General features: G+C 42.2%; 1 protein-coding gene across 1 annotated transcript in view; it reads right to left on the bottom strand.

The window, feature by feature from the left end:
* CDCA2 (cell division cycle associated 2) overlaps positions 1 to 21,029 on the bottom strand; it is a 49,196-nt gene that overhangs the window by 23,146 nt on the left and 5,021 nt on the right. The window contains exons 5-8 of the mRNA XM_029937974.1: positions 12,097 to 12,247; positions 10,681 to 10,880; positions 9,107 to 9,188; positions 1,847 to 2,055 (exon numbers count right to left, since the gene is read on the bottom strand). Of these exons, the coding sequence (XP_029793834.1) occupies positions 1,847 to 2,055; positions 9,107 to 9,188; positions 10,681 to 10,880; positions 12,097 to 12,247 (642 nt within the window). The remainder of the gene's footprint in view (positions 1 to 1,846; positions 2,056 to 9,106; positions 9,189 to 10,680; positions 10,881 to 12,096; positions 12,248 to 21,029) is intronic.

Genomic DNA, 21,029 nt, shown 5'->3' with positions numbered 1-21,029 from the left:
TCCTAACCAAGAAAATACCCATAGTTGTGAAATAACTGAAGTTACAAAATAAAATTCTTGTGAATTTTGAGATTTATTTACAATCAAAACAACCATGAAAATTAGCAAACAACTCAAATTGTATAGACCCACAAACTCTGGAGAGCTTAATAAAAAGATCAATTATAGGGGCGCCAGTGGCTCAGTTAAGCGGCCAACTTCGGCTCAGGTCACAATCTCACAGTTCTTGGGTTCGAGCCCCGCATTGGGCTCTGTGCTGACAGCTCAGAGCCTGGAGCCTGCTTCAGATTCTGTGTGTGTGTGTGTGTGTGTGTGTGTGTGTGTGTGTGTGTGTCTGCCCGCCCCTCCTTTGTTCACACTGTGTTTCTCTCTCTCTCTCTCTCAAAAATAAACATTTTAAGAAAAAAAGATCAATTATAAAAATCTTCATATAATTCTAGTCATAGGCCTGGATGTTTGCTGTGTCATGTAGTTAATTGGTAAGAGTTATATGGATCATGCAGATGCTAAGCCTGTTTGAAGATAAAATACATACATATGGTAGGAGTAAGCAGTGCTGTATAGAGACCCACATCAGCTCTTTAACCAAAAAAACTTTAAACATTTAAAGTAACCACTGACCATAACTATGTATGTAAATAGAAGGTAGTCTACTTTATTTTGGCTTTAGAAACAGATGTGTAGGTGGGGCGCCGGGGTGCCTCAGTCGGTTAAGCGTCGGGTCTTGATTTCGGCTCAGGGCATGATCTCACAGTTCACAAGTTCGGGATTCTCCATCTCCTGTCTCCCTCTCTCTCTGCCCCTCCCCTATTTGCATGTGTGCATGCGCTCTCTCCTTTCAAAAATAAATAAACTTCAAAAAAGAAAAAAGAAAAGATAGAGGTGTGTAGGCCTGGCTATAATTTAAATGCCTATGGACTGAAAAAATATTACTTCTCATTTGCCAGGCACTTGTGCTAGTTTCATATTATTGCTCTACTTACTACTGCTCAAATTAGCCTGGAAGGTAGTTTCTAACACTGTCCTTTCAGAGATGAAACCAAGGTACAGAAAGGTTACAGAATCTGCCCAGCTCTCAACCTTCAGAGTCAGGGTTTGAAACTAGTCTCCCGGACTCCAGAGCCCACCCTTCAACCTCTCATTGCATTTACGGCCTGTCATAGGTTTTAACATCAGATTTCTCTGGGTTCACTTACTGCCCTCAAGCCTCTGGGGCTAGTATCTTCCTTGGAGTACTAGTCAGTGCTGCATATACATGACACATGCCAGAACTGTCCATGGAAAGTACTAAGTGCCAGCTAGCTCCCATCAACCTATTCTTAGCTCACACTAGCTGAGTTTAGAGAAAGATGCCTGCCTGTTAAAAAAAAAATAAAAAAAGCCATCTCTAAGACCAAATATTTTGGGTGGAAATAATTAAAAGACTCACATTAATAACTGTGAAACTTACAGAGTTTACCTATTTTAAATTCTACATGTTATAATCCATATTGAGTTTTAGGTTTATTTATTTTTAAGAGATAAAAAGAGGTAGGGTGTGAGTGGGAAACAGGACAGGGAGAGTGGAAGACACAGAATCTGAAGTAGGCTCCAGGCTCTGAGCTGTCGGCACAGAGCCCACTATGGGGCTTGAACCCATGGACTGTGAGATCATACCTGAGCTAAAGTCAGATGGAGTTCAAAAAGAAAAAAACTGCACAATTCTATAAGTGTGAAAAGGAGGGGTAAACATTAGGGCAAGAGATCTTTTAAACCAGTATGACAAACAACAATTCACAAGTGTTGTTTTAAGCCAAAATGTTAATCGTTATTCCATTTGCTTTAGGAAAAACAGCTCTCGACTTACCTGCAGGCTTTCTAGAAACAGGTTAGCAGAGGGTTTCTTTAGCACAGAGCGAAGGACAAAGGCCTCGGAGGATGCAGCGTCCCTCTTGCAGAGTGGAGTGACCAGGGCCTGGGCTTCAGGAGCCGTGTCTGTGCTCACTTCTGTCAAGCTGTCGGCTGAAACAGCAACACCTGATCTCTTGCCCTCTACACACTCAGCAACCTCGACTCCTTCAAAGTAAACATGTAGACAAGACACGTAGAAGACATCTGAATCAGGCTGTTCTACACCAAAAACATTCTGTGTCTGCAAAGAGAATACTATGCTACGAGAATTCCACGCTGGGGGTGCCTGGGTGGCTCGGTGGGGTAAGTGCTCAACTCTTGCTACTGGCTCAGGTCATGATCCTGAGGTCATGGGATCGACTGTGGGGTCGCTGGCCTTTATGGTAACAGCACGGAGCCTGGGGGATTCTCTGCCTCCCCACTCCTTGCCCCTCACCCACACTCTCTCTCACAAATAAAAGGTATTCGCCCTAATATATCCTGCTTAGGGAATGACATCTGGAATTTCATGTGGAAATATAAAAAGACAGAAGTGGCACCAGGCACAACTTTCTAACTGCTGAGGGGAAGGGGTCTGGGCTCCCACGAATCTAAGAAGGTGCCCATGAAACAGAGACTGACTGCTAGTCGGCCTCCACTCACAACCCCCAAGACTTGCACCATAAAAACCAATGGGAGTTGAACAATGACTTGGAACAAACTTCACTGCGGCAGTCAGAGCTACTTCAGCATGCAAGGGTGGTGGGAGGGAGATGGGAAGCGAGGAGAAAGATGACCAAATCAAATCATTCAGAGACTGCGTGTGCCCGCAAACAAGGCAAAGCTTCCACCTGCAAAGTGTTTTCTCGGGGCGCCTAGGTGGTGCAGTTAATTAAGTGTCTGACTTCGGCTCAGGTCATATCTCATGGTTTGTTGGTTCGAGCCCCGTGTTGGGCTCTGTGCCGACAGCTCGGAGCCTGAAGCCTGCTTCAGATTTTGTGTCTCCCTCTCTCTCTGCCCCTCCCCGACTCACACTCTGTCTCGTTCCCTCAAAAATAAACATTTAAAAAAAAATTTTTTTTAAGTGTTTTCTCACGAGACTATTTCCTTATGATCGACATTTAACAAACATGTTGGGCATTCAGGATGTGTGTGACAGGCTCTCCTTACAAGGTGCTAGAGGTACGACAATGAATAAAACACACAAAGCCCTCCGGGCACCTAGGTGGCTCAGTCGGTTTAACGTCAGACTCTTGGGTTTCCGCTCAGGTCATGACCTCATGGTTCCTGGGTCTGAGCTCCGCCTTGGGCTCCACACTGACACTGTGGCGCCTGCTTAGGATTCTCTCTCTCTCTGCCCCTCCCCCACTTGCATATACTCTCTCTCAAAATAAACTTAAAAAAAAAAAAACTAAAACAAACAAAACACAGAAAACCCCTATACTCTGGGGAACAAACAGACAATATCAGAGACCTGGGAGCGGGAGAAGTGGAGAGGAAGCTATGGCTATGAATTAGCGTGAGGCGTCCCTGTGCTGGAACGGTTCTGTCTTGACTGAAGGCAGTGTGGTCACACGAGTCTACACGTGTTAAAATCATACAGAAAGGTTAAAGAAATGTACAGGTAATGACAAATAGTAATATATGCCTTAAAAGGCAATAATGTAGAAGTTAAGAGGATAAGGCAGGATATGGTGGGAGGGGGAGCTGCTGTTTTGAGGGGGTTTGGGGATCCCACAGGCATCTGGGTGAAGTGAGGCAGTGAGGAAGCCCACGTCTAGGGAAGAACCACATGACATGTGTGAAGCCAAGTGCGAAGATCTGAGAGATGAGAAGACACCTGACGCACAAGAGGTACAACGAGGCCAGAGTGGCTGGAACAGCCGAGCAAGAAGAGAGCTACGAAGCTCGAAGGGAACACTAAGGACTGACTGGGTCCAGTGTGGACTGGATACTGTTCTAGGTACAGTGGGAGGCTAATGAAAGATTTTGAGGAGGGGAATGACACACTGTAGCTGGCATTTTAAAAGGAGCACCCTGGCCACCTGGTAGAAGACTCTGGAGAGAGGTCGACAAAGATGGAAGCAGGGAAATCATGTAAGAGGAGGCAAAGCAATCTAGGCAAGAGAAGGTGGTAGCGGTGGGAGTGGTTACGCATTTGATATATTGCCAAGATTAAGCCAACAGCATTTGTTAAGGGCCCTCAAGTTTAACTTTTGAAAGGGAGGGGTCAAGGTCACATCAAGGTTTTTGACACAAGCAATTGGGTGAATGGTCAGTATTGTTTACGGAGATGAAAAAACAAACAGATGAGCAGTCTTCGGGAAGGAGAAACAGTCAAGACCCATTTGAGTAGGATAAGTCTGAGATGTTTATAAGACATCCATGTGGAGACCAGAAAAGGCAGCTGGGCACTTAGGTTTAGAGTTCAGGGAAAACACCAAGCACAGGTATTTAGATTTGAAGTCTGCAGTAGCACACAGCGCATTTCAGGAGTGCAGGGAATGCCTACAACCACCTAGGGAGTGCAGAGACAAGTCGGAGCGCTGAAGCCGGGGCATTCAAATGTGTAACGGTCAGGATGGAAGGGAAGAAATAAGGAAACAGACAGACAGGAAATGGTCAGTGCAAGAGAGAATGATGTCCCGAAGCCCAGTGAAGAAATGGTTTCTCACAGGAGGGCACTGTCAGCTCCGCCTGCCATGCCGAGATGCCAAGGAGAGGGTATATGAGAGCGATGACTGCGATGGCCAGGAAGAGACGACTGGTTGGTGACCAAAGCCCATTTGGAGCCGGATCAAGACAGAAGGCAAGGCGAGGAGGCAGCCTCGGCCTACTCCTTAAGGGAGCTTTGCTACACCAGGGCGCCTGGGTGGCTCTGTCGGCGAAGCGCCGACTTTGGCTCAGGTCATGATCTCTCAGTTCCTGAGTTTGAGCTCTGCATCTGGCTCTGTGCTGACAGCGTGGAGCCTGGAGCCTGCTTAGATTCTGTGTCTCCCTCTCTCTTTCTGTCCCTCCCTCCTTCATGCTCTGTGACTCTCTCTCTCTCTCAAAACTAAATAGATATTTAAAAAAATTTTTTAAAGGGAGCTTTGCTACAGAGGAAAGCAAGGAAATGGGGTTTTGGCTGAAAGGAAACCCTGGGACGAAGGCCAGTTTAGGATGGGAGATATTACAGCACGTTGCATGTCAATGGGAAAAATGGACTCAGAAAAGAGGGACACCTCAGGCAGGTCCTCAAAGAGGGAAGGGGCCATACTGACGAGGTTGGCCTTGGGTAAGAGCACAGAGGATCTACTGTAACAGGAGGAAACGGAGAGGGGGCATGCTCGTTCAGAGTGGCATGAGTGTGAGTGGTGAGTGGCCTGGGCCATGGCTTCTGACATCTCTCTTTTCTTGCTGACAGACGCAAGAGACTACGACAGGGCACCAGGGAACTTTTCTCTGTCATCTGTGAGGAGGGCTGCCAGATCTAGCAAATAGACATGCAAGGAGCCCAATTAAATTTTGAATTATATCCAATTATGGACGTTATGTTGGTAGAAAAGAAAAATCAACGTATGTTGATATAAAAGAAAAATATTGCACAAAACATACTTATACTGAAGAATTATTTTGAAGCAAAGGAAGGAGAATTGGAAGCTTAAATGAAAGGAGAAGGTACGATTAAGGAACAGAAGGGAGGGCCAGACAGTACTGCGCCCCATGCAAGGCGAAACGTTTGGGGAGGCATCACAGACCCATGGAGGGCGGCAACAGAGTAGGAAGGCAGATTCATGGGCCAGATCTCCGGGAAGGTGGGTCAAAGGGGCGGAGAGGGCAAGGAGATCGTGGCGGTATTATGAGGGTTCTCCACCTCACGCTCTCCTCTATGTATCTTCTACCCCCTTTCCAAAATCTAACACGGCTCTGTGCCCCATCCATCATCTTATGATTCAAATTAAGTCAAAGCAGACATACATTATAAGAAATGCTAAAAGAAGTTCTTTTTCAGGTTGAAGGTAAATGATACCAGAGGGAAACTTAGATGCGCAGAAAGGAACGGAGAGCATCAGAAATGGTAGCTATCAGGGTAACCATAAAAGATTCTGCTCCCAATATATATGATTGATTAAAGCAAAAATACTGTGGGATTTAAAATGAATATACAAGTAAGATCGAGGAGGGGCGCCTGGGTGGCTCAGTCGGTTGAACGTCTAACTTCGGTTCAGGTTATGATCTCACAGTCTGTGAGTTCAAGCCCTGCATCAGGCTCTGTGCTGACAGCTCAGAACCTGGAGCCTGCTTTGGATTCTGTCTCTCTCTCTCTCTCTCTCTCTCAACAATAAGCAAACATTAAGAAAAAAGGATTATAGAGAATATCTATAGTGTAAAGTACATAAAAGACATGGGTGGGCAGACAGGAAATAGATCTGTACAGTGTGTAAAGTTTCTATCTCCCCTAATACCAACTCTATTCGGGTTCCAGGGCCCAATTCTAACACGGGGGTGATTCTCCTACAGAACCACCACCAAGCAATTCTCAGACCTCAGCAGGGTGTCCAAGAATTCAACCCCATTCTGACACTATCCAGAGCCAGCAACAGGTTCCAGAGGTGAAGGGCTCAGTTCTACAAGAGCGCCCCCCTCCCCCACTTCAGATGCCAGTCACAAGCCCCCGGCTGTCTCCCATGCCTCTGACCGGCCTGCTACAGACCAGAGGTTCCAACAACCTCCCCTCCGGACTTCAGATGCCAGTCACAAGTCCAGACTGTGACCTACACTTCTGACAGAGCAGCTATCCATCAAGAGGCTCTCGGGACCTACTCCTCTTAATTTGCCAGAGCAGCTCAGAACTCAGGGAAACACTCATGTTTACCAGTTTCTTGAAGGAAATGATAAAGGGTACGAATCTCCAGCCAGATGAAGAGAACTTAGGGTTAAGTGCCCGCATCTCCACCTGTTCACCAACTGGGAAGCTCCCTGAACCTTGTCTTTTTGAGTTTTTATGGAGGTTTCATTACATGGCCATGACTGAAGAAGTCACTGGCTGATTCAACCTCCAGCCCCTCTCCTCTCTTCAGAGGTCAGGGGAGGGGGCTGAACTCTCCAATCACATGGCTGGTCATCCCAGCAACCAGCTCCGGCCACGGGGTGGGGCCCAAAAGCTACCTTCATTAGTAGTAAGACACCCATCACCTTTATGGCTTTAAAGTAGTTTTAGGAACTGTGGATGAAGACCAAATCTATCTGAAGAATATAATATACATTTGGTTATCTAAATATTTATTCATTCAATAAGATTCGTTTAGATAACCAATATGTATTGCTTTTTTTTTTTTTGAGCAGGAGGCAAAAGTTTCTTAGAATATAAGATTAGAAAGGAAGAACAGTAGGAAAGCTCTCCTTTCAGAGAGGGGACATTTGAAAGTAAGTGCCTGTGGATCACAGGCAAGGGTACTTGTTTTGTTTTGGGTTTTTTTTTATATAATTTATTGTCAAATTGGTTAACGGTATATGAAGTGCGCTCTTGGTTTTGGGGTAGATTCCCATGATTCATCACTTACGTACAACACCAGTGCTCATCCCAGCAGTGCCCTCCTCAATGCCCATCTCCCATCTCCACCGCCCCCAGTTTGTTCTCTGTATTTAAGAGTCTCTTATGGCTTGCCTCCCGCCCTCTCCGTCACTATCGTCCCCTCCTCTCCCCCATGGTCTTCTGTTAAGTTTCTCAAGATCCACAAGAGTGAAAACAGACGATATCGGTCTCTACTGACTTATTTCACTCAGCATAATATCTTCCAGGTGCATCCATGTTGCTGCCACGGCAGGACTTCATTCTTTCTCATTGCCAACTAGTATTCCATCGTATCAATATGTATTTCTTATAAAACGTTATATCATACTGTCTTTTATGTGAAGTTGTCAGTATTAACTCTAAATAGATGGTGAGAGGTTAAGGATGTATATTACAATTATAATTATTAACAAACAAAATGCAACAAGGTGAGTTTAAAAGGTAAAGGACAGAGGCGCCTGGCTGGCTCTGCAGAGCACACAACTCTTCATCCTGGGGTTCTGAGCTGAAGCCCTATGTAAGGACTGGAGATTACTTAAAAACATACATATTTTTTTAAAATATTGAAAATAAAGAGATATAAGGTAATGGATAAATAGACTTCCAAAAAGGAGATTTCAAAAATACCAAAGAAATACAGAAGGGAAACAGGAACAAAAAATGCATGAAAAAACAGCAATTATTTATTTATTAAAAAAAATTTTTAAGTTTATTTAGAGAGAGAGAGCGCGCAAGTGAGTACGAGTTGGGGAGGGGCAGAGAGACAGAATCCGCACTGTGAGCACAGATCCCAAAGGGCGGCTTGACCCCAGGAAGCTGTGAGATCATGACCTGAGCCAAAAGTAAGAGTTGGATGCTTAACTGACTGAACCACTCAGGTGCCCCCCAAAAATGGTAGATTTAAATGAAACCGTATCAATAATGACTTGAAAAGCTAATGAACCAAACACTCCCATTGAAAAGAAGGGATTTTCAGAATAGATAAAAAAGGAAGACCTAACTAAATATATACAAGTTTTACTTTAGGGGCACCTAGGTAGCCTAGTTGGTTAAGCATCTGACTTTGGCTCAGATCATTATCTCGCAGTTTGTGAATTCAAGCCCCGCGTCGGACTCTGTGCTGACAGCTCAGAGCCTGGGGCCTGCTTCAGATTCTGTGTCTCCCTCTCTCTCTGCCCCTCCCCTGCTCACTCTGTCTCTGTCTCTCAAAAACAAATAAACATTAAAAAAAATTAAAGATAAAGACACACGGCTGAAAGTAAACCTAATACGTCATTAGTCACTTTCACTCAATACAAGCATACTGATTTGGGGGGAAGTTTTGAATGCTGGTTCCTTTGCACAAACTTAAAAAGCAAACAAAAAAAACAAAACAACACGTGCAGTGTTTTGTCTTACAAAATACTAAATGTTCAGAGATTCTGTTTTTTACAATGGGTTTTATCAGCTTGGAAATATTCACTAATTCTTATCGGTGGCAGTTCAAAAAAATAAAAAGTTATCTCTCATATAACAAGTATTCCGAAATATTTGTATTAGACCATGGGCTCCTCAGATGTAGGGCACCATTTCAGCTTTCCCAAATTTTAGCTTATAGGTAACCCAACCATAAATATCCAGTGAACAATAAGTTTCAATGGGTGAACTGGCACATGTAGTAAGGAAAGATTAAATACTTACCACTCGAAGCCTCTGTGAGATCTGGAAGTGAAATAGACTCTTCATCCAAATATCCAGACTGCAAACCAGATGCAAAAGATTTCTTGGGAGGAAAAAAAATTAAGGAAATATTCAATCTTATTACTTACAGGAGTATTGAGATCTTTGTAAAGATTTGAATAAGCATTACAGATTATCTGGAAATCTGATGTTAAACCAATCAATCATTATCTACCTAATTGTTACAAAATACAGGAATGGAACTAAAAACAGTATTTACTCTGTACCCTAAATATCCTACCAAACAAATTTCAGCTCCCTAGGAAAAGTTCATAGGACACATTTTTGTTGCCTTATTGTTTGAAGTCTACAAACCCATATTAACTGATTTTAAGAAGAAAACTCTCAAAATTAGTGAAAAATGTTACATAATTATTAATCAAACAACAGGATATCAATAGTTAGGCTAGGAAAACCAGTGCAGGCTCTGTGGTGCAATGGATAGCACATTGGACTTCTAGTGCGCACCCAGAGGAAAACCATTAGTGGCTAGAACAGAAAACACACTCATATTAACATGGAAACCATTTCTAAATCGTGCTGTATGTCCAAACAAGCAAAGTTCTGCTGAGAAACTACTGGTCCTGCCATAAGATGACTTCATGTCAGCTAGGAAAAAGCAGACGGAGCAGAGATTGTAAGTGACTCCAGGATACAAATGAAACTTACTGGACCCCGAAGAATCTTTAATGACTACTGGACATCTATTAGGCTGGTCCAGGTAAGATCAATAGGACATGCACTGAATCTACGTGACAGAGAAGGTGCAGGAAAAGTTCCAGCTCTGATGGGGTCAGGTGTCTCCTCTCACGGAAGATACGGAGACCTGCTGTATCACAGCACAACTAAAGCAAGGAAATCCAGTGATGCGCAAACTAGCTTCTGTATACCAATGTGAGTGAAGGCCAAAGACCTTTGATAGTATTATTTCATACTGCTTACTGTCTTTTGATAATCTTGACAGGCTTTAGGTAGTTGCAAGCAACACAAATGCCTACAGCTACTTGAAAGAAGTGAGCAGAGCAAAGGGCAGACAGCTAAACAGCAGCCCACTTCCTAGCTGGTATCAAACCCGTTAGGAGCAGACACCCCTAGGTCAGACCCCCAGACCTGAGCTGCACAGCCCACATATAATCCTCAACTCAATCGCCAGTTACGGGTAAATAATACACCCCTACATCTGCCTCCTCCAGTAGACAAAAGGCTGCTCAAGGGCAGGACTGTGACACTCTCGCTGTGGTTCCACCAGTCCCTAGAACCACACCTTGCAAGCAAAAGACCGGAGGGCTTAATATTTTCAGAAGGTGTTTTTTTAACCAAAAGCAACATATTAATCAAAACTATCTAATAACTAATACGCTAACAATAAAAAGGTTTAGTAAGTCAAAAACATACATACACAGAGCACAATTTAAAACTCAGCTACCATATAGAGGTATAAGGTACCATAACTGAAAAAGGGTTCGGACAGTCTTAAAACTGCCTCGTCAGAAAACCAAAGCTTCATTTTCCTGCGATTCTGGTGGGTGGCGTACCGCAGGGAGCTGTGCACGAGGCACGTGAGCAGCACACGCAGTGCCCGTGGGAGGAGGGGCGGCCCTCCCGGACGTCTGGAGACGAACTGCGTCGGGGAGCGTTTCGTCAGAGTCACTCTGAGAGGATATCCTTCGACGTTTGGAAGATAAATCGGCAGCGAACTGAAACTTTGGACATTGCCCAAAACTTTCCTTTTTGGCTATGTATACAAAACAAAATAAAAACATATCACAGGCATAAATATTTTTCTTCTCTGGTATTATTTTAAAATTCTGTACATAATGATTTTAGTAAAACAATGCTTGAACCTAAATACTTGATCAATGAGAAGGATATTTTTCTATTCAGAAGAGAAATCTACCTATAAGGCAAGAGACCATCACTACTAAAAGGATAATAGACATTACTAGAACTTTCTTCCAGATTTTAAAAATATACTAAAATATGTTAATATACATTTCCATTTCTGATATAGTATCTCACTCTATTTTAAGGTTTACAGTGAACCCTTTTCTTTTGAGCACTTAAAGGATGTGGTTATGCTTTGACTACATATGATTTTATGAAAAGTCCAGACACAATGTGCCTCCATTCTTCCTACCCACAAAAGGTGAATCTAATCGTCTGCAGAACTACAGCAAATCATGCCCATAAAATATTTTCAAATGCAGGCCAAATTGACAAACAGGGAAGTTACAAAGTACAAATACAAATGAGTGCATCAGAGTGGGTCACACTGACGAAGTGGACGTGTCTTGCACACGAGAAGGTGCTGGAATGTACTCGAAAGTGATTCCAGAAACCAAGACCAAATCATTTGGAACGTTAGGGTGCAAAGCACGAGAGGAATGGTTATGATGATTACAGTAATGTCAAGATTTTGTCTAATTCTGGTGTTTCAAATGCTCTGTGATTAGAAAATCAAAAATGACAGGCAAAAATAACCAAATGAATTCAACCTAAAGTTAGGGTAAAGAATGTGACAGGCTATTAAGATGTCAGATTAGATATATCTGTTTATAACATCAGGGTTCGGAGTTTGGTATTCATAGAAATGCTTGCCAAACTTAATAATACACCTCTAAAACTCATGCTCTGAGTGCTTGAATTTGCCACATGCCTTATTCTAAAGATGAAACGAGCTAACTGGCTCTGACATGTTAACACTTAGAACTTAATCGTGGCCATGTGGAGATGTAGGCTCAGGAACGCCTGAGAGCAAGTTTTTTCAAGACAAACCAGAAATCTAAATTTTTGTGTGAAATTTCCCAAATTTTAAATGTTAGGCTCCATTTAAAAATACTGAGCTCTGCTCAGAAAAGACTGCCTTCACACTGTGGAACTCTCATCTTTTTTATACCTCAGAGGCTTGTCTGAATCAATGCAGAAGTCCAAACTGAATTCTTTCTACTCACTTGAGCCTGTTGTCTTGACTTCTCCTTCTGCCTCTGAGAATTCAGGACAGTCCTTGATGTTTTCATTCTCCTTTATGCAGTGAAAAGCCGACTGGAAGGCAGACATTCGCTCTCTTAAAGAATTAACATTGCGATACAGTACAGGACTGCCCTGTTAAAACAGAGACGCGGAGGGCATTACAGGTGAAATCGGCATGGTTTCTGTCTTCTAGGCCTATCCCCACGGGTCCAGAGCTAAATACATAAAGACGTTCTGAAGATCAGAAGGAATGAAATGTACCAGAGTCTCTTCTCCCCCTTGACTCACATATTTTCAGTTCTGAGCATTTCATGTGCTGCCATGATCCTAGCTTCTCCTCTGCTCCTCCTTTGGTTTTGAACTTGAGCGAAGAGGAAGAGCCGTCTGGTACGTATAGACGTGTCATTACAGGCTGACCACTACTGAGCCTCAGTCCATGCACACGACTAAAGTCCAGAGTAGGCGGGGAGGAGCTTTAAAAAGGCGCCCATGCAAAACACATCCCCAATGATTTGAGGGCTAACCACCTATTTAGAGGGATTCTTTCTGGGGAGCTTAAGGTCTCTCTTTTACAACTGAGAGTCCATAACCTGGGACAGCCTCAGCAAACCAAATTGGAAAGAGAAAGTTTAGCACAAAAAGGTTTGAAAGACCAGTGTAAGCAATTATACGGAGAACATGGAAAATGGACTCTTAAAGCTGGGGCAAGGAAGAAGGGACAGAAGTACCTGCCAATTCGGGAATTTTACCAGACTTGCTAAAAAGAAAAAAGACATTGAAAATCATCTGCATGACACATGAAGGTCTCAATGCACGTAGTTCAGTCCAAGCTAGTCTGACTGCTCATTTCCCCCCATACACCCGCCCCCAGCAAGGCCAGGACAAGACACAGATGATCCTTAGTAGCTCAGCTCCCCACCTTCACACTTACCCTCTCCCCAGCTAAATTTTCCTGATCTCACAGGACCTTACTTCCTCAGAGCTGGAAGCCAGCCATTTACTAAACCTACAAAGCCAAACGGTCTAAGCACAGGAGCTTTCTGGAAACTTTAACAGGGCTTCAGCCAAAGAGCCGTCAACTGAAATTGACACTGGCGGCGACAGAAGTGCCAGATAAATGCGAATAACATATAATTTAAGAGTTCTGTTTACCCACAAATTATTAAGTTCTCTGTCCAAGTCTTTCCCCCATTTTATAATTCAGACTAACCTGTTTCCACCAGTCTGGAGCTTGTAGCAATCTAAAAATTACACCAAAAGGCAAAAGTAAAGTAAAAAATTACCTCCCTTTAAAATATCATATGGAGGAAACTCAGTTAAAGCCTGAAGCCATGTTTGATGGTGAATCTGCTCATACACTTGATTCTATTCCCAGTTAAATACATTCACAAAGCAAACTGTTACATAATAACAAGATTTTAAATCCAAATATGGTTGATGATATAAACCTTCATGACATAAATAACACATAACACTCATAAAAAGCCGGCGATCAACTCTTATCTATGAGATATGGAGAAAATAAAGGGGTTATCCCAAAGTCATACAATTTACCTCCAATGAGCTTTTTCTTTTTCATACTCATATGTGAACACAGTAGGCGAAGGTTTAATGTCCTAGGAATTTAAAGCACTTTGAAATGCTGTCTAAAAAAATGAAAAGGTTCCCTAGTTTTTCTCTATTTCCTGATGGAGAATGGGAATATACAAAGTAAATGAAACATTCAAAATGCACTGCTTCATTATTTTATGAGTTTTGTCAGGCAACATACCTTCTGTGTACTAGATACTCTTCCAAGGGTTCCGGATACAGGGGGAAAATTATATTCTAGACTGAAATTCTGAAAACATATTAATTAGTTTCAGGTACAAGAGATGTTATTGAGAAGATAAAAAAGGAATGTTGTGCAGGAAATAAAAGTCATGCTTTCACTTGAAATCAGAACAGCCCTGTATCTGAAGCTGGAACCAAAACAATAAGAAAGTGCTGGTGGAGGGAAGATACAGAGGGAGAAAGGGCATCCCCAAAAACGAGGTAAAACAAGGTAAAGGCCTTGGGATGGAGGAAACAGGACGAAGTATAGAAAAACCCACCACGCCCCAGGAAATGGAAGGAGATGGGGATCTGAGGTTAATGGTGGGCAAGGTTCAGATCAAGGAGGCTTCAAACAAGGGGTCTCTTGGTTTGATTCAAGGCATAACAGAAAGCCATGGGAAGGTTTCAAGCAGCAGAATGAATGATCTAGTTTAATGTATCAGAACCGTCCTGAGGGATGGTGGATGGATTCAGGAAAGGGAAGTAAGAAGACCAGTTAGGAAGCAGCACTTGGTAATCTAGGCAGGAATCACATTAGGGTTGAGGCAGGGGAGCTGGGGGACAGGAGGGATTACAGAAAGGTCTTTAATAGGTAACCAGAAGGTAGTGATGAGCCAGACGTGGAAGAAATGAACCAAAGCAGACAGACAGGTAGTTGACCTGAGCAACTGGATGACGACAGCTTATACTAAGAGAAGTGGCCTGGAGAACCCAGTGGGGAGTGGAAATGAAGAATCTGGCTGAGGCCATGTTAATACTTCAAATGTTTATAAAAAACAACTAAATGAGGATGCTGAATAGGCATCTGGACATCTAGGTTTGGAGTTCTAGGAAGCTCTGGGAAGCTAGATATTTTGGAGCCATCAGTCCACAGCTGATGCTTGAAGCCATGGGAAGGGATTAGGTTACTTAAGGAAGGCAAAGAAACAGGGGCAGAAGAGAGTCTTGGGGCACTCAAGCGTGTTTAAGAGGAAAATTGGAAGAAGGGGTGGAATTAGCACATTGAACAGAGGGAATGACCAACGACATGGGAAGAAAATTAGGTCAGTAGGGATACCAGAAACCAAGTGAAGAAAGTGTTCAGGGAGGGAGTGGTCAAACATACCAAAGCCGAGGAAAGGCTAAGTAAGATGCAAACTGAGATTTGATCTTTTGTCTTGGCAAGGTGTAGGCCATTCGTGACCAATAGTGATAAACGTCTTCTGAATTGCGTGGCAGAAACAAAAGTCCAGTTGGATAAGCTAGCAGAAGCAGAGAGGATGGGGCAGAAGGAAGCAGAGCAAGACAGAACAACCTGCTCAGGGAGTTTGGCTGTGGTGAAGAGGCACAGAAATGGAGTATCATGGAGGTTAGAGAGAGATACGAAGATGTTGGTACGAATGGAAAATGACCCAAAAGGAAAGGAGGAAAACATAACTGAAGGAAAATAAGCTTGGAATGACCTATATGGTCATAGTAACGTAACCCAACAATTAGGAAGTTGTAGAGGACAGGAAGCACATATGTGTATGAACGATTAAAGGTATAAGGAGGAAAGAGGGCTAATTCTCCATCATCCACAGTGGGAAGTCAGTAGTTAATGCAAGAAATAAAAGGCATCCGAATCGGAAACAGGGGTAAAACAGTCACCATGTGCAGAAGGCATATTAAATATATGAAACTAAAGACTCCACCAAAAAACTGTTAGAATAAATGATTTCAGTAAAGTTGCAAGATACAAAACCAACATACAAAAATCGGTTGTGTTTCTATACACTCATAATGAGATAGAAGAAACTGAAATTAAGAAACAACTACATCAAAAAGAATTAAACTAGGAGGAAGATTAACCACAGAAGTGAAAGACCCGTACAATGAAAACCATAAGAAACTGAAGACAGAAATACATGGAAAGATAGTTTATGCGCATGGACCGGAAGGACTCGTATTGCTGGAATGTGCATTCTACTCGAGCGTTCTACAGATTCAGCGCAATCCCTCTAAACATTCCAGTGGCATTTACCAAGACATACAACAAACGGTCCTGAAATTTGTATGGAATCATGAAAGACCCTGAACAATCTTGAGAAGAACAGAGCTGGAGGCATCATGGTCCAATTTCACACCATATCACAAAGCAACAGTAATCAAAACAGACATGTAGATCAATGGAACAGAACAGAGAGCCCAGAAATCAATGTATGTATGGTCGACTACCAGAAGACAAAAGAGCCAAGAACAATGGGGAAAGAACAGTCTCTTCAATGAACAGTATACGGGGAACACTGGACAGCCAAATGCAAAACAGTAATGGAATCATCTTACATGAAACATAAAAATTAACTCAAAATGGACAAAAGACTTAGAAGACCAGAAACCACAAAAACCCTAGAAGAAAACAGGCTCCTTGACATCAGTCTTGGCTGTGATATTTTTTGGATTTGACACCAAAGACAGACAACAAAGTAAAAATAAGTTGTGTTCTATCTCAAACTAAAAATGTTCTGCACAGCAAAGGACACCATCCATAAAACCAAAAGGCGACAATATGTGCAAATCACATATCTGACAAAGGGCTGGTATAAAAAATATATAAAGAACTCAAAAAACTGAATAGCAAAAAAATTAAAAAAAAAAAAGCATGCAATTTAAAAAAGCAATTTTCTAAAGGGGAGAAAATCTGAATAGACATTTTCCCAAAGAGGACATTCAGATGGTCCAGAGACACATGAAAAAATGCTCAGTATCACTAATCATCAGGGAAATGTAAATCAAAACTAAATGAGATCACTTCACACCTGCTAGAATGGCTATTATCAAAAAGAATAAACGTCCGCAAGGATGTGAAAAGGGAGCACTGTGCACTGTTGGTGGGAATGTAAACTGTCACAGCCACTATGGAAACATTATGGAGGATCCTTGAAAAATTAAAAGGAAAACTACCATATGAACCACAATTCCACTTTTGAGGATTTATCCAATGAAAATGAAAACACCAACATGAGGTCATACGTGCATCCCCATGTTCACTATAGCATCATGGACAACAGCCAAGATATGGAAATAACCTAAGTGTCTACCAGTGAATGGATGGATAAAGAAGACATGGTATATATACATGATATTTTTCAGTCAGAAAAAAAGAAACTTATGTCACTTGTGACAATGTAGATAGAGCCTGAGGCCATTATGCTAAGACAAATGTCAGAGAAAGACAAATATGGTATGATTGTACTTACATGTGGAACCTCAAAGCTTAAAAAGAAAGAAAAAAGGAGCTCCTAGATACAGAGAAGAGACTAGCACTGCCAGGGGATACTTGGGAGTAGGCAAATTGGGTGAAGGGAGTTAAAAGGTATAAACTTCCAGGTATAAAACACGTAAGTCATGGGGATATAACACAGAACACGGTGACTATATGTAATAATACTACACTGCATATATGAAAGTTGCTGAAAGTAGATTTTAAGTTCTCATCATACACACATAAAAATTTGTGACTGCATGATGTTGAACATCAACCAAACTTATGTGATTCATCTGGAACATAGCCGATCCTTGAACAACACGGTTTGTACTGCAAGGACTCACTTTATATGTAGATTTTTTTTCAATAAATACAATTCTCTAAGTGTATTTTCTCTTCCTTATTTTTTAATAACATTTTCTTTTCTCTAGTTTATAGTACACAGTGCATGTAACATACAAAATATGTGTTAATAGACTGTGTGATCAGTAAGGCTTCCCGTTAACAGTAGGCTATTTAGTAGTTAAGATTTTCTACTGCATTAGGGTCAGTGCCTCTTAACATTCATTATGTAAGGGTCAATTGGGAATAATGATTCGAATCAGTACAGTGCACTTCAATTTAATAAATAGGAATTACAAGGGAGGAAGAGCCTGTTATTAAGAAATATGAAAGCAAATTCCACAAGCAACAGCTACAAAAGTTGAAAACGAGAGCCTTGGGAAGGGAAAAATGGAAAAAGGCAACTGCACACTGTTTTTATCACAAATAAATCCTAAAACACTGAGTTTTTAAACTATGTGCATATGTAATATTTTTACTTATGTAAATTTTTAAAACTGACCAAAAAAAGTATTTGCAAGAAAACTTTCACGAGTTAGAACACAGATGGAGAACGGGTGAGGGTGAGCGAGGACCCAGAGCGAGCGGCAGACAGTATGGGTGCGGTCAGATCAACAGTTTGGAGACGTTAGTAAGATGAGAGAACGGTGAGGTGGACTGGAAAGACGAAATGTGGGTCAGAGAGTGAGCTGGCTGGAGGATCATCTCAAAGGTGATACACCAGCAAGGACCACATAAGCGGACTGCTGAGGCAGAGAACAGGATCGCAGGAGCCACAGAGGTCAAGGGCTGCTGGACTGTTGGATGATCGTTCACGTGCTTGCTGAAATATTCAAGAATGAAAGCAAGAGTCATGGAAGAAAGATGGAGAGCCATTTCCCCTCAACTTTTATAGCCTTTCCTTTAAAATGTTTCCTTCCTAAAACGGGAAGGTGGGGAAAATAAGAGGTGAATTGTTAAAATACATAGCTCCTTACACTTTACAAAAACAAAAAAAAAAGCCCTACTAGTACATTTGCAGAACATTTCGGTGAAGTAGAACATGTAACTGATATCATTTATGCAGTCAATAAATTTCGTGAGCAAGGTGAGAACCAAAAGAGTAGAGCCACCAAGGATGTTTACTATAGAGGCAAACCTCAAAAGATCAAAGGACAGCACAGATTGTCCATAAAACTGCTCCAGTGAAAAGCCCTTACTTTAATGCTAGAGACTAAAACTATATATTCAAGGAATTCTTTGAATTCTTTGAAAACAGAAATGAACAGCAGATATGGAACGTGAACAAACCACGTAACTGACTTAGGCCAGAGAAAGCTGTAACTGACAGGGACTCTTTAGGTAGGGCCTTTTGCAAATAGGAAAAAGGCAGACCTGCTGGAAACCCCTAGAAAGCCTCCAGTATCTTAAAAGCATCAGAGATTTCTAAAACCAGGATCAAGGACAGGACTCCAAACAGGAACACTGAAACTCTATCAGCAGCACTTGAACCCACCCTCTCCGCAAATAAGAAATGTAACACCTTCACATGTTGGAGGGAACACAGAGATTTAGGATTCCATGAGACTGAAGACTCCGCAAACAGCTATGGTTTGTACTGAAGACATAGCCTATCCAACTCGTGTCAGTAAACAGTCGGGCTTCCAGTCATTCTCTGCACTTGACTTCCAGAGTTCTAGGGCTCAGGTTTATATCCCAAGGAATTCCTTTCAGAGAAAACAGATCTGGCAAAAGAGCCAGATGATTCTGACACTTGGGAGTTCTTCCAATGAAAAAGTGGCCATGTCTACATAGAAATCCACCATCTAACAAATCCAGACCATGCACACTAAGCTCCCAGTCAGATTTTAAAAGTGTCTCACTTTTAAATATGAACAGTGTCAAGGATCACCAGACATCTGAAGACCTGGGCATGAGATGGGAGCCTGAACTAATCAGGTAACAAAGTGGAACCTGGAGGAAAAGAGATCCTGCAAGGGGAGTAAGAAAACATCAACAAAAATAGAATGCCCACAGTGAAAGGTAGTCCATCCAGAAATTTTAATACCAAGAACAGATCTTCAGATGAAAACAGGCCGCACAAAAGACAGGGCATCAAAATATGTGTTGAATGAGTAAATGAATAGGATTCTTCAGGTCTGTAAAATACAGTAGAGCAAAGTCTTCCAAATTTTCATGGAATATATGTGCCACCTGGATTTCTATACTAAGACAAACCATAATCCAAACATGCTGGTAGAATAAACTTCATTCGATGAGCTGAGGATCCAGAAAAATGAGATAGTCAAGAAGAGAGAAAGATACACGGTCAGGGGAACAGAAAATCCAAACAGAAGAGGAAAAGGAAATCACTAAGGCTGGTGAAAGCTAGTCACAAAGCGACAGCTGTCCAGCAGATCCAGAAAGCAACCAAGCCAACAGAGAAGACAGAGGACACCAAGGAAAAAGAAAAGAACCCACAGACTCTAAGGCTTACAGATCTGTCTAGTCTGGGGATGAGATCATGTAATAACTTAAGAATAAACCAAAAAATAACAAAAAGTGCTTATTAACTAGGGGAAAAACAAAAGTTGTGTAAGAAATAAGACTACAACTCGAGGTGCCCCGGTGGCTCAGTTGGTCAGGTGTCCGACTTCAGCTCAGGTCAGGATCTCACAGCTTGTGTGTTCGAGCCCCATGTCAGGCTCTGTCCCAGCTGAGAGGCTGGGGCCTATTTTGCATTGTTTCCCCACTCTCTCTGCCCCTCCCCCACTCAGACTCAGTCTCTCTCTCTCAACAATGAAAAAATTGTTTTAAAGAAATAGGACCATAACATACTATAGAGCAACGTGTGAACTATGTCTACATGGGTAAATAATGCATACTAAAGACTAATTTAAACAAAAACTATAATTGTACTGGAAGTCTGGGGAAAGGGGGCAGTGTTAGGACAGCTACGGCTAGGAGGTGTAAGAGAGCAAAATCCTCATTTTTCACAGAAGGAACTACAATGATAGTAAATCTAAAGCCTACCATGTTCCAAGCACAGTTCTAAATACTTCATCTCTATTAATTTAATCATCCTCATCAAAAACCTTACAATTAACACCCCCATTTTATATGCAAGTAAACTGAGACAAATTAAGTAACTTGGGGCACCTGGCTGGCTCAGTCAGGTAGAGCATGTGACTCTGGATCTCAGGTTAGGAGTTTGAGCCCCACACTGGGTGTAGAGATTACTTAAAAATAAAATTTTAAAGGAAAATAAAAAAACAACTATGTAACTTGCCAAAGGCACAATTAATAATAAAGCAAAGAACTCAGCAAACAGCTCCACAAGTCCATGTTCGTACCCGAACAGCAGTTCTCAGGAAGTCCTTATAAAAACTGAGAAGGCCAGGGGCACCAGGTGGCTTAGTGGGTTGAGTGTCTGACTTTGGCTCAGGTCATGAACTTATGGTTTGTAAGTTCAAGTCCCGCATTAGGCTCTGTGCTGACAGCTCGGACAGAGCCTGGAGCCTGCTTTAGATTCTGTGTCTCCCCCTCTCTCTG

This window comes from Suricata suricatta, chromosome 1 (assembly GCF_006229205.1).
Source record: "Suricata suricatta isolate VVHF042 chromosome 1, meerkat_22Aug2017_6uvM2_HiC, whole genome shotgun sequence".
Classification (NCBI taxonomy): domain Eukaryota; kingdom Metazoa; phylum Chordata; class Mammalia; order Carnivora; family Herpestidae; genus Suricata; species Suricata suricatta.
The sequence above is the reverse complement of the archived record's forward strand: the minus strand, read 5'-3'. Positions and strand labels throughout refer to the sequence as shown.